We start from the raw sequence: 14,812 nt of genomic DNA, 5'->3' as shown, positions 1-14,812 counted from the left end.
CTAGAGTACTGCGTAGAGTTTTGCTCTCCGTAGTTAAGGAAGGATATACTTGCATTGGAGGCTGTTCAGGGAAGGTTCACTAGGTTGATTCTGGAAATGAGGGGGTTGACTTATGAAGATAAATTGAGTAGGTTGGGCCTATACACATTGAAGTTCAGAAGAATGAGAGATAATCTTATCAAAACATATAAGATAATGAGGGGGCTCGACAAGGATATTTCCACTCATAGGGGAAACTAAAACTAGGGAACATAGTCTCAGAATAAGGGGCTGCCCATTTAAAAATGAGATGAGAAGGAATTTTTTTCTCTCAGAGGGTTGTAAATCGATGGAATTTTCTTCCCCAGAGAGCTGTGGGGGCTGGGTCATTGAATATATTTAAGGCGGAGATAGACAGATTCTTGAGCGATAAGGGAGTAAAAGGATATGGGGAGCAAGCAGGGAAGTGGAGCTGAGTCCATGATCAGTTCAGCCATGATCTTATTAAATGGCGGAGCAGGCTTGATGGGCCAAATGGCCTAATCCTGCCCCTATTTCTTATGATCTTATGTTCTTATATGAGGGAAAATGTCTTCACCCAGAGGGTAGTGGGGGTCTGGAACTCACTGCCTGAAAGGGTGGTAGAGGCAGAAGCCTTCACCACATTTTAAAAATACTTTGATGTGCACTTAAAGTGCCGTAACCTACAGGGCTATGGACCAAGAGCTGGAAAGTGGGATTAGGCTGGATAGTTCTTGGTTGGCCGGCGCAGACACGATGGGCTGAAATGGCCTCCTTTCATGCTGTAATTTTTTTATGATTCTATGATTCTATAAAGACAGTAATAGTAAACCTTCACCTGGTTATCATGCAGTACCCGGAAGTACTGCACTCCTTCCATTGTTTCGAATTTCATGCTGTAGGGTAATAACTTCACCCCCTCTGGGAACCGCACCTTTAGATAATGGATTCCATCGGTTACTCACGTGCGTGGAATGTAGCTCCTCTTTATTACTGATCAAAATTTAACCTCCCATGACTCCAACTTTTTTATCAGCACATCATCCTTAACATAAACTGGCAGGTTTAAGAATGAGACTACCATCTCTTCAGAATACAGCAGAGACACATCCACGTACTTCTCACCAACCTTCATGCTCAGTAAAAGTCTTTCCACCTCCTCTCGGCCACTGACCGTTACTTCGAATCCAACATGCGGCTTTGGTCGGCAAGCAAAGCAACTTCCTTCACCGCATTCCTCATGTACTGCCTGGATGATATCGCAAGCTCGTATCTCCTTAACCTGACAGTGAACCACCACCATATTTTCTTTTCCAAACCTCCTAGGGTCCCTGCCCAAATCTTTGGCCCTTTATTCTCCCTGCTCAAAACATTTTCTCCCCTGATTCAGTTCATCCTGACAGCATTGTCCTCTGAGGGCCCCAGCACTCCAGGCTCCAGGCCCCTAGGCCCCTAGGATTGATGTTTATGGGCCAAAATTTGAAAAAAAAAACACCAACAATGTTTTACAAACTCACTCCAACTCCTGCAGTAATCAGCAGCATCCTGCCCACTCCTAGCCCCTCTCACCTACAGTGTGCTACCCACTGAACCACAGCTGACACAGCATATACAGAAAGAGTGAATCTGCAATGTTGTACTCCCAGCAGGGAGTCAGACTTGCATTTGGAAGCTGCACTCACGAGAATGGCGAGACAGAGATTCTATATCTTGCAAATGTGGCTTCACCGCTGGAACTGCAGGAGCAAAGAATTACTCCTTGTATGTCATACTTTAAGCACATCTCTCTACATTTTACCCGTAGGTTGATGGTTAGGATGTTGGCTTCATGTTCATACAGTGACATAGCTGCCTGAAGCTGATAAATATTTGAGTGTAGCAACCAAAATTCTGTCAGTTAATGCAACTTGGGGCTACTCATAGAATCAGAGCTTCTCATCCCATGAGCCTCTAGTACTGAGCTCACACATACAGTCTATTAATAGTAGAAGAGTCTAAAAGCCACATACCTACCCTCACAGCTAAATAGAACAGTATGTTTTTGGGTAAATAGAGTCACAGAGCATTGGCTTGTGTCGTTTCCACACATGTATTTTTATGAAAATCCTCCTGTAAAATTATATAATTCCTCATAGATTAGCGACCATGGATCAGTAACTGTTGATTTGCAATGGACCAGATCAGAACCCAAAAAGCCAACGTGATGAAATTTGACTATGTTGGTTCTCCTGCTGAAAAAAATGGGACTGAATATGCAGCCCCTACGGTTGCGTACATGCCCGTAGGGGGCTCCACAGGTTCCAGGTTTAGGCATGCATTGTGCATGCGCTGAGAGCCGGAACTTGTAATCTGTAAAGAATCCGAAAGAAAAAGATCTCTGTGGGTGGAGGATTGGGTTATTTGCCCAACTTCCACCCAAATTCTTACGCCTGGTAAAAGCAGGAACATAAGAAATAGGAGCAGGAGAAGGCCATATGGCCCCTCGAGCCTGCTCCGCCATTTAATACGATCATGGCTGATCCGATCATGGACTCAGGTCCACTTCCCTGCTCGCTCTCCATAATCCCTTATTCCCTTATTGTTTAAGAAACTGTTTATTTCTGTCTTAACTGTATTCAATGTCCCAGCTTCCACAGCTCTCTGAGGCAGCGAATTCCATGATCCACAACCCTCTGAGAGAAGAAATTTCTCCTCATCTCAGTTTTAAATGGGCGGCCCCTTATTCTAAGATTATGCCCTCTAGTTCTAGTCTCCCCTATCAGCAGAAACATCCTCTCTGCATTCACCTTCTCAAGTCTCCTCATAATCTTATACGTTTCAATAAGATCACCTCTCATTCTTCTGAATTCCAATGAGTAGAGGCCCAACCTACTCAATCTTTCCTCATAAGTCAACCTCCCCATCTCTGGAATCAACCTTGTGAACTTTCTCTGAACTGCCTCCAAAGCAAGTATATCCTTTCGTAAATATAGAAACCAAAACTGCACGCAGTATTCCAGGTGTGACCTCATCAACACCTTATATAGCTGTAGCAAGACTTCCTTGCTTTTATACTTCATTTCTTTTGCAATAAAGGCCAAGATTCCATTGGCCTTCCTGATCACTTGCTGTACCTGCATACTATCCTTTTGTGTTTCATGCATAAGTACCCCCAGGTCCCGCTGTACTGCAGCACTTTGCAATCTTTCTCCATTTAAATAATAACTTGCTCTTTGATTTTTTTCTGCCAAAGTGCATGACCTCACACTTTCCAACCTTAGACTCAATCTGCCAAATTTTTGCCCACTCACTAAGCCTGTTTATGTCCTTTTGCAGAGTTTGTGTGTCCTCCTCACACATTGCTTTTCCTCCCATCTTTGTATCGTCGGCAAACTTGGTTACATTACACTCAGTCCCTTCCTCCAAGTCGTTAATATAGATTGTAAATAGTTGGGGTCCCAGCACTGATCCCTGCGGCACCCCACTGGTTACTGATTGCCAACCCGAGAATGAACCATTTATCCCTACTCTCTGTTTTCTGTTCGTTAGCCAATCCTTTATCCCCTAGGAGTAAGGACTGCATTTACCAGCATAAGAGTTTTAAAAAATAGAAAAATAAAATGTTATCACTCATTTATATATTAAAAACCCTGTCCAATAAGGTAAGTTTATTTTAGCTTCATTAAAACATATTCTTTTTGTTTAAAATATTTGATTAAATAGAATTTTAATTCATTTTAAATATGTAATTTTTATTTGTTTTATTCGATGTGTTCGTGTCTTTTTTAAGTGGATCCCTATTCATACTTATGAGAGTTCCATACAAACAGAAACCCCATAAGTATGAATGGAGATTCCCTTCTTTTATTGGTTGGGCAAGCCCACATGATCCCAGGGGCGCTTGTGAACCACCTGCATCCCTGGGATATATGGGCCTCCACCCGCAGGTACCCGGAGAGGCCCAGGAGCACCAATCTACAAACCTCCTGGACCACCAGGTAAATGCGTAGATTTTTTGCAGGTCGGAGGCATCCGTCCGTGGGAAACCTCCAACTGCAATTTCTACCCCAATAATGTGAATATAAAACTTGGTCGGAGGGTGGGGTGGGAGACCACTTTACATAGGATTACATAGGATATACGACACAGAAACAGGCCACTTGGCCCAACCAGTCCATGCCAGCGTTTATGCTCCACTCGAGCCTCCTCCCGTCTTTCCTCATCTTACTCTTATCAGCATAACCCTCTTTCCCTTCTATGCTTGTCTAGTCTCCCTTTAAATGCATTTATACTATTCGCTTCAACCACTCCCTGTGGTAGTGAGTTCCAGATTCTCACTGCTCTTTGGGTAAAGAAGTTTATTCTGAATTCCCTTTTTAGATTTCTTGGTGTTTATCTTATATTGATGGCCTCTAGTTATGCTCTTCCCCACAAGTGAAAACATTCTCTCTTTATCCACTCTATCAAAATCTTTCATAATTTTAAAGACCTCTATTTTTTCAAGAGAAAAGAGACCCAGCCTGTTCATGCTTTCCTGATATGTATACCCCCGCATACATTTCTGGTATCATCCTTGTAAATCCTCTGCACCCTCTCCAGCGCCTCTATATGCTTTGTCTCCATTGAAAGAGAAAAAGTATTTTAAAATACATTTTGTAGAGTGAAAATGATATTGGTATTACAAAAAAGCTACTTATTTATCTGTGTTTTACTTAGGTCTAGTGGCAAGGAGTATGCACTGAAAATAATTGACAAGGCCAAGTGCAGTGGTAAGGTAAGAAGATTACTTGCTGACTATTGTATTTCTATGATATTTGACTAAGCTCTGGAACGTGTGATTGATATTCCTCATGCAGTAACACAAGTGGCGATAAGCATGGAGTCAGGACTATCTGGTACATCACAGTGTAAATAAGGTAGGTGGGGTACTGAGCAATGTGTCTCCTTGAACATGTTTGCTCACCTTTGGAGGTCGGAGAAAAATTTCCCAGGTTTTTTTCCCCCATAAAATGACCTGGGGTTTTTTCAGTGTTTTTATTTTACCACTCCCTCAAGTTTACATGGCTACTTGTGGGTAGGGAGATAATGTGGGTTATGGGTTAAGTTGCACCATGATGATACAGGACAGGCTCCATGGATCAGTTGGTCTTTTCCTGTATATCATTTTTGTATATTTGTATGCTCACATGGTTCTCATCTGATAATACATCCAAATGGAAGCCAAATAAAACTAGAGACCAGTTGGTTTTATCCAGAAATCAATTATCATCATTTCTCAGTTATTGCTCATTCCAGTTGATATCAAGACATCATTGTTTGACTGAATTTATCCTGATGCTGTTATTTAATTGTTTTGATCCTAATCAATCTGCACAGAGATTGATCCCAAGTGTAAAGAGAATGAGATACAAGGAAAGAGTAGAGACATTTGAGCTTTACAGTCTGGAAAGTAGATCACACTATATAAAACACTATTGCAGATAAGGTAAATGGTGGCTGGAAATTTCCTCGGAGCTGTTCCTGCTTTGCCACCATAACTTTGCCAGAATAATGAATAAATCTGGTACAGGTTGGACCTCTCTGGTCCGGCACCCTCGGGACCTGACCGGTGCCGGAACAGAGAATTTTCTAACCTACGGGTGGTCACACTTGATGACTGTCGACAGCGCGTGGGCTCCTGTGTTTGTGAGTGCGAGCTGGCAGCCTGTGGGCGGCTCCCTCAGCACCTGCACACACACTCACTGACTGACAGCCGCTCCATCCAATCGCTGAACACACTCACTGACTGACAGCCGCTCCAGCCAATCACTGAACACACACACTGACTGACAGCCGCTCCAACCAATCGCCGAACACACTCACTGACTGACAGCCGCTCTCGCCAAGCGCCAAACACACTCAATAACTGACAGCCGCTCCAGCCAATCGGCAAACACACTCACTAACTGACAGCCGCTCCAGCCAATCGAAACTTTTTTTTAATAAACCATCCTCTCCCTCAGGCCCAGCTGATGCCAAACCACGGATATTTCTGGACCAGAGAGTTCCGGACCAGAGACGTCCAACCTGTATAAATGGGGCTTACGCCACATTTCTGGTGAAGTTACAGCAGCAAGAGCAGCTCCACAGAAATTCACTGCTATAGATTCTGACTTCACAATAAGTCAGGAATGTAGGGCCAGAGGATATAAATTGAGATTCGTGAAAAGCTAATTTTTAAAATGTAGAAAAGTGGACTGGGATTAGTTGATAGCTCTTTTAGAGAGGCAGTACAGCCTCAGGGCTAGATTTTCGACAGGTTTGCGACCGGTTTTCCGCCTGGGCGAAGCGCAAAAACAAATTTTGCGCCCGGGTGGAAAATTCGGGGGTGGTTTTCCGGCAGCGCTAAAACCTAGCGCCCGCCCGATATTTTCACCGTTTTGATGACGTCAATCGGCATTCAATGCTGCGCCATCGCCCTGGGCAGAAAATTGGGCGATATCGCCCGTTTTACCGTCCGCTTGGAAAACCGCCCGAAAAACAATCAGTCGAACCCAAGGCACACCTGACGCTATGAAAATGGAGCAGTGGTTCAGTGCATAAAAGGATTTAGAGAAGGAAGGCTTAATTTTACACAGTGAAGTTTTATGAGAGTTTATAGTTTGTTTTAAAGGATATTTAAGGACATATAACAAAAATGGGGGCTATACTATGTCAGCCATTATTACTGGCTGCTTTTTCTATGCAGCGTCAAGCTGGAAGAAGGCTTATTGATGAGCATTTTGAGTGTAATTGAAGAGGTTGCAGACATCTGGGGAGGAGGCCTTACTCCCCACAAGTTTACAGGGAACAGCACTCATACTTGCAACTCTCTAAGGCACAGTGCATTAGAATACTGTGCTTCCGAAAAGAGGTGGTCACAGAGATATGCCAATTCATAAAGGCAGACCTACCAGCGTCAACAGGACTGCACTGTCCATCATGAAAGTGACTGCAGCACTTGCTTTCTATGCCTCCGGCTCCTTTTAGGCATCAGCAGGGGACATTTGCTCCATCTTGCAGTACACTACACATCACTGCATTCGCCAGGTGACTACTGCAATATACGCACTCAGGATGGACTTCATAAAGTTCCCAATGACTAAGGAGGCACAGAATGAGAGGGCTATAGGTTTTGGATGAATTGCTGGCTTCCCCAAGGTTCAGAGTGCCATTGACTGTACACACATCGCCTTGCGAGCACCATTACTCAATCCAGAGGTTTACCAAAACCGAAAGGGATTCCACTCCATGAATGTACAGATCATCTGCGACCATACTCAGCGCATCATGGCAGTAAATGCCCAATATCCATGGAGCATCCATGATTCGTACATCTTGCGTGAGAGAAGTGTCTCATGCTTGTTCAAGTGTCAACCACAAAGCCAGAGCTGGATGCTGGAGGACAAAGGTTACGGTCTCGCCACCTGGCTCATGCACCCGCCTCCGGAACCCTCAGACAGAAGCCGAGCCTCGCTATAATGCGAGCCATATAACCACACGCAACATCGGCGAACAGACAATTGGAGTGCTGAAGCAGCGCTTCTGATGCCTGGACCATTCTGGAGGCTGCCTGCAATACTCCCCTCAGCAGGTCTTATTGTGGTGTGCTGCATGCTTCACAACTTAGCCATGATGAGGGAACAGAATTGCCACTGGGGACTACAGGACCACCTCAGGAGAGAGGAGAGGAGGAGGAGGACAAGGATGAGGAGCCTGGTGAGGAACCCATGCCATCACCACCATCACCACCTTCCCCACCACCACCATCACAGGGGAGGCCTCGTGGAGCTTTCGCCGCTGCAAAAGCCTTACGTCAGCAGCTCATAATTCAACGCTTTGCTTTAAGAGTGAACGGCACGTTTGACCTTTGCCTGGCCACTCTATCCCAACATGTTGACTATTCCCCCTCTTATTCTGCAAATGAGACACTACACAGGAATGGTTAAGGTGAACAAAATAATTTTGTTAAACATCGTAAACATTGTAAACTTTTTGAGCTCTCTAAACGTAATTGCGAAACTTTAATAAACATTTATTAAACATTATTGTAAACTTTTTTAACTTAACAGAATTGGGAAACTTTTAAAATTTGTAAAGTATCAACAACAATAAAACAAGAACAAAACAACAACCCCTACACTAAACATCTTTTACTTCCAGCTGCTTCCCCCCCTCACCCTAACCCTCCTCCCTCGCACCCCGCTCCCTCATGTCCTGACCCAAATTGATACCAAGAGTTCGTGCAGCAAGGCGGCCAGAGCCCTGCTGTATTGGGGGAAGAGAGTCAATGGAGACACCATGTGTGGATCCACTGGAGAAGCTTGGGGTATGGAAGGCCCAGCTTCTGAATGGCAAGCCTCTTGCTCGGCCTCGCCACTCACAGGTGATGTGGGTCTGAGTGTGACACTAGGGACTGCAGTGTCAAAGATGAAGACCTTCAATTGCGCGTGGGCATTGACAGCCTCGCAGGTTTCGCGGCTCACACAGACAATCTGTGACCCAACCTCCGTCACGTTCGCAGATAGTGCCGCAATATTTGAGGGAATCCTACCCAATACCTCTAAGAGCTGTCGGGTGAGCTGGACGTTCTCCTTAGACAGTCCCACCATGTCTAGGTGTGCGTCTGTCTATCTATCAGCAGTCCGGCTTTGCCGACTCACCCTCGGAGAGACGGCATACAGGATTCAACCCCGGTAGTGCATTGCTGCATGCCACTTGTGCTCGGGGCCTCAGATGGCTCAAAACCCGAGAATGTTTCTTCCTCAGACGAGGTGCTGTCTGGGGAAAAAAGAGGTGTCGAGTGCATCAGCCCCCCCACCCCCCTCGGAGTAGGCTGCTCGGTCTGTTCCTCTCCTTAAAGTTCCTCGGCTTCACACCCCTACTCCTGATGGCCTGAGGTGGAGGCTTCCATTGGAGGATGTGGTGCATGCGACTCCTCATCTGGAAATAGAATACAAGAGACGAGTGGTTAGCAGGAGGGCAGGATGCAGGGTGACATGAGTAAGGTCACATAGCACAGGCACATTTGAAGGACCATCGCGACACCATTATATGTAGTCCCGAGACACTACATCACATTGCCCTAACCTTAGTCCAGAGATACTGCATCATATTGCCCCAACCCGAGTCCAGAGACACTACATCACATTGCCCCAACCCTAGTCCAGAGACACCATCACATTGCCCCAACCCTAGTCCACAGACACCATCACTTTACCCCAACCCTAGTCCAGAGACACCATCACATTGCCCCAACCCTAGTTCAGAGCCACGACATCACATTGCCCCAACCCTTGTCCACAGACACCATCACATTGCCCCAACCCCAGTCCAGAGACACCATCACATTGCCCCAACCCTAGTCCAGAGACACCATCACATTGCCCCAACCTAGTTCAGAGACACGACATCACATTGCCCCAACCCTAGTCCACAGACACCATCACATTGTCCCAACTCTAGTCCAGAGACACTACATCATATTGCCCCAACCCTAGTCCAGAGACACCATCACTTTACCCCAACCCTAGTCCAGGGACACCATCACATTGCCCAAACCCTAGTCCAGAGACACCATCACTTTACCCCAACCCTAGTCCAGAGACACCATCACATTGCCCCAACCCTAGTTCAGAGACACTACATCACATTGCCCCAACCCTAGTCCACAGACACCATCACTTTGCCCCAACCCTAGTTCAGAGACACTACATCACATTGCCCCAACCCTAGTCCAGAGACACTGCATCACATTGCCCCAACCCTAGTCCAGAGACACTACATCACATTGCCCCATTCCTAGCCCAGAGACACGACATCACATTGCCCCAATGCTAGTCCACAGACACAAAATCACATTACCCCAACCCTAGTCCATAGACACCATCACATTGCCCCAACCCTAGTCCAGAGATACTACATCACATTGCCCAACCCTAGTCCGCAGACACTGTATCACATTGCCCCAACCCTAGTCCACAGACACCATCACATTGCCCCAACCCTAGTCCAGAGACACTACATCATATTGCCCCAACCCTAGTCCACAGACACCATCACATTGCCCCAACCCTAGTCCAGAGATACTACATCACATTGGCCCAACCGTAGTCCGCAGACACTGCATCACATTGCCCCAACCCTAGTCCAGAGATACGACATCACATTGGCCCAACCCTAGTCCGCAGACACTGCATCACATTGCCCCAACCCTAGTCCAGAGATACGACATCACTTTGGCCCAACCCTAGTCCGCAGACACTGCATCACATTGCCCCAACCCTAGTCCACAGACACCATCACATTGCCCCAACCCTAGTCCAGAGACACTACATCACATTGCCCCAACCCTAGTCCACAGACACCATCACTTTGCCCCAACCCTAGTCCAGAGACACCATCACATTGCCCCAACCCTAGTTCAGAGACACTACATCACATTGCCCCAACCCTAGTCCACAGACACCATCACTTTGCCCCAACCCTAGTTCAGAGACACTACATCACATTGCCCCAACCCTAGTCCAGAGACACTGCATCACATTGCCCCAACCCTAGTCCAGAGACACTACATCACATTGCCCCATTCCTAGCCCAGAGACACGACATCACATTGCCCCAATGCTAGTCCACAGACACAAAATCACATTACCCCAACCCTAGTCCATAGACACCATCACATTGCCCCAACCCTAGTCCAGAGATACTACATCACATTGCCCAACCCTAGTCCGCAGACACCATCACATTGCCCCAACCCTAGTCCAGAGACACTACATCACATTGCCCCAACGCTAGTCCAGAGACACTGCATCACATTGCCCCAACCCTAGTCCACAGACACCATCACATTGCCCCAACCCTAGTCCAGAGACACTACATCACATTGCCCCAACCCTAGTCCACAGACACCATCACTTTGCCCCAACCCTAGTCCAGAGACACCATCACATTGCCCCAACCCTAGTCCAGAGACACTGCATCACATTGCCCCAACCCTAGTCCAGAGACACTACATCACATTGCCCCATTCCTAGCCCAGAGACACGACATCACATTGCCCCAATGCTAGTCCACAGACACAAAATCACATTACCCCAACCCTAGTCGATAGACACCATCACATTGCCCCAACCCTAGTCCAGAGATACTACATCACATTGCCCAACCCTAGTCCGCAGACACTGTATCACATTGCCCCAACCCTAGTCCACAGACACCATCACATTGCCCCAACCCTAGTCCAGAGACACTACATCACATTGCCCCAACCCTAGTCCAGAGACACTACATCATATTGCCCCAACCCTAGTCCAGAGACACCATCACATTGCCCCAACCCTAGTCCAGAGACACCATCACATTGCCCCAACCCTAGTCCACAGACACCATCACATTGCCCCAACCCTAGTCCAGAGACACTACATCACATTGCCCAACCCTAGTTCAGAGACACTACATCACATTGCCCCAACCCTAGTCCAGAGACACTACATCACATTGCCCCATTCCTAGCCCAGAGACACTACATCACATTGCCCCAACCCTAGTCCACAGACACCATCACATTCCCAACCCTGGTCCAGAGATACTACATCACATTGCCCAACCCTAGCCTGCAGACACTGCATCACATTGCCCCAACCCTAGTCCACAGACACCATCACATTGCCCCAACCCTAGTCCAGAGACACTACATCACATTGCCCCAACCCTAGTCCAGAGACACTACATCACATTGGCCCAACCCTAGTCCGCAGACACTGTATCACATTGCCCCAACCCTAGTCCAGAGATACTACATCACATTGGCCCAACCCTAGTCCGCAGATGCTGCATCACATTGCCCCAACCCTAGTCCAGAGACACTACATCACATTGCCCAATTCCTAGCCCAGAGACACTACATCACATTGCCCCAACCCTAGTCCACAGACACCATCACATTCCCAACCCTGGTCCAGAGATACTACATCACATTGCCCAACCCTAGCCTGCAGACACTGCATCACATTGCCCCAACCCTAGTCCACAGACACCATCATATTGCCCCAACCCTAGTCCACAGACACCATCACATTGCCCCAACCCTAGTCCAGAGATACTACATCACATTGGCCCAACCCTAGTCCGCAGACACTGTATCACATTGCCCCAACCCTAGTCCAGAGATACTACATCACATTGGCCCAACCCTAGTCCGCAGATGCTGCATCACATTGCCCCAACCCTAGTCCAGAGACACTACATCACATTGCCCAATTCCTAGCCCAGAGACACTACATCACATTGCCCCAATGCTAGTCCACAGACACCATCACATTGCCCCAACCCTAGTCCAGAGACACTACATCACATTGCCCCAACCCTAGTCCACAGACACCATCACATTGGCCCAACCCTAGTCCGCAGACACTGCATCACATTGCCTAACCCTAGTCCAGAGATACTACATCACATTGCCCCAACATTAGTCCACAGACACTACATCACATTGCCCCAACCCTAGTCCACAGACACCATCACATTGCCCCAACCCTAGTCCACAGACGCTACATCACATTGCCCCAACCCTAGTCCACAGACACCATCACATTGGCCCAACCCTAGTCCGCAGACACTGCATCACATTGCCTAACCCTAGTCCAGAGATACTACATCACATTGCCCCAACATTAATCCACAGACACTACATCACATTGCCCCAACCCTAGTCCACAGACACCATCACTTTGCCCCAACCTTAGTCCGCAGACACTGCATCACATTGCCTAACCCTAGTCCAGAGATACTACATCACATTGCCCCAACCCTAGTCCACAGACACCATCACATTGCCCCAACATTAGTCCACAGACACTACATCACATTGCCCCAACCCTAGTCCACAGACACTACATCACATTGCCCCAACCCAGCCATGTTGATTTTGCAGGACTTACCCTCACTTTCGAATGGGGCTCAGCATCCCCATGGACAGTTGCCCTCCCTGAGGCACGATCAGACCGGCCACTCGTTCCACCAGGTTTGTCAGAGGCATGGATCGGGGTGTCCGCCGCTGTTCCCGGCGGTTATGGGAATCTTTCCCTGCAAAGTTGACAATGGGAATGGTTACAGAGGGCCCATCTGCTCTTGTGACACACAGAGATAGCCATCAAAGCATACTGTATGCGTTTAATATAGTCCTCTGTTTAATGGCCCTGGAAGTTGCATGTGGTTCATGAGAAAGACATCGAAGTGCAGAAACATCTTTTAAGATCTCAGAAAGCCATCTTAATAATGTGTAAAGATCATTCCTGGCAAATAAGGTGCAACACTAAGCCTACCTATACCAAAATGTATCAGATTTATAATTTAAGTAATGAAAGGAGTGCATCAATAAAAATATTACTTACTCTAAGGACCCTGCAATGGTCATTGAACCTCTTGCGGCACTGGGTATAGGTCCTTCAGATGTCGTCGATACAAGACACCTCCTCAGCGATGCTGGTCCAAATGCGATTAAAAATAACACTGGGAGGAGTTTACTTGCACCCCTCCTATTTAAATACCCCCATCTCCTCTCCACAACAGTGACAAGGGCTTCGTTGGCCTCATTACTAAACTTTCTGGCTCGCTGCCTGCTCCCAACTCCATCCATCGTGAATGCAATCTAAAAATGGTTGATTAAGCCCTGAGTGTACTGCGTGTGCGTGGGCACTCCCTGACAGCTGACCAGAAGCGCGGGAGAAGAAAAAAAATGGCAAAAAAAAAAATTCGGACATGCACAGATGGTCCGTTTTTTTTTCTTTGGTCACAAATTTTGGCTCCAGCGTACAAATTCAGTTGTGCAATGCCGGATTTATCACTATCGCTCTTCATCATTTGGCAAATTTTACGAGCTCTGGCGGTAATGGTAACCCAGCACTAATAAAACACTTTCACCGCAATTATCGGCCAAAAATGGGCAAAATCGCTAAAACCCAAAATTCTAGCCCTAAGTGAATTGTCTCCTTCTGTGCTGTAGAACATGTGATTCTATATTTGAGCCTTTTTACTCAAAAAATGATAAATATTTTGATCAACATATCAGGCAGGACACCAGCAAAAACATTGATTGTCAGCAAATATCTGTTAAAAATCCATTCAATAATTATTTTTAAAAGGTTTCAGATTTCAGTTTAAAAATTCGGTTTAATCCTTGTTTTGAAGCTTTGAATTTAAAGTACCAATTTTTGTGGTAGTGCAGTGAGGCACTGAAAATCTGCATTTATCCAAAACTTAAATGCTTCAGTCGATCCCCACATCAAAAAAAATGGACAGGAGCATGAGGGACAAAGGACCATGAAGTTAGTTAGTGATGAATTGTAAGTACCGACTTTATGAAATCATGCTTCTGACAGATGTCTTGCCCACTGGGAGAGAATGTCGCAAATTCAGATATACGCTCCCACAGTTTTGTGCACGTACCTATATTGTACCAATATGAAGTCTCAGTGGCAATGTTCCCTCAAATTTTAATTTTAGGTGCGTTGTCCCTTTAAATCTGTGCAGCAGCCGCACATGCACTCTATCTTTACCAGCACTACAGCCTGTGTGGGACCTCCCAATCGCTGCGCAGCCCGCATCTTAGGGGCAACGTTGCTCAATGGCCGATATATCTCAAGCAGTGCATATTATTTACAAAGGTAAAACACTATGAATACTGTGGATGTTGGAAATTTGAAATAACAGCAGAAAATGCTGGAAATACTCAGCAGGTCAGGGAGCATTTGTGGAGAGAGAAACAGAGTTAACGTTTCAGATCGATGATCTTTCATCAGAACTGGAAAAA

The 14,812-nt window shown here is 46.5% G+C and overlaps 1 protein-coding gene across 1 annotated transcript in view; it reads left to right on the top strand.

Annotated features, from left to right (window-relative positions):
- The window catches only part of dclk2a (doublecortin-like kinase 2a), a 640,305-nt gene that overhangs the window by 492,302 nt on the left and 133,191 nt on the right, over window positions 1-14,812 (top strand). The window contains exon 8 of the mRNA XM_070871479.1: window positions 4,696-4,753. Within this exon, the coding sequence (XP_070727580.1) occupies window positions 4,696-4,753 (58 nt within the window). The remainder of the gene's footprint in view (window positions 1-4,695; window positions 4,754-14,812) is intronic.

The sequence above is a fragment of the Pristiophorus japonicus genome, chromosome 2 (genome assembly GCF_044704955.1).
Source record: "Pristiophorus japonicus isolate sPriJap1 chromosome 2, sPriJap1.hap1, whole genome shotgun sequence".
NCBI lineage: Eukaryota > Metazoa > Chordata > Chondrichthyes > Pristiophoridae > Pristiophorus > Pristiophorus japonicus.
This window is presented reverse-complemented; position numbering and strand designations above follow the sequence as displayed.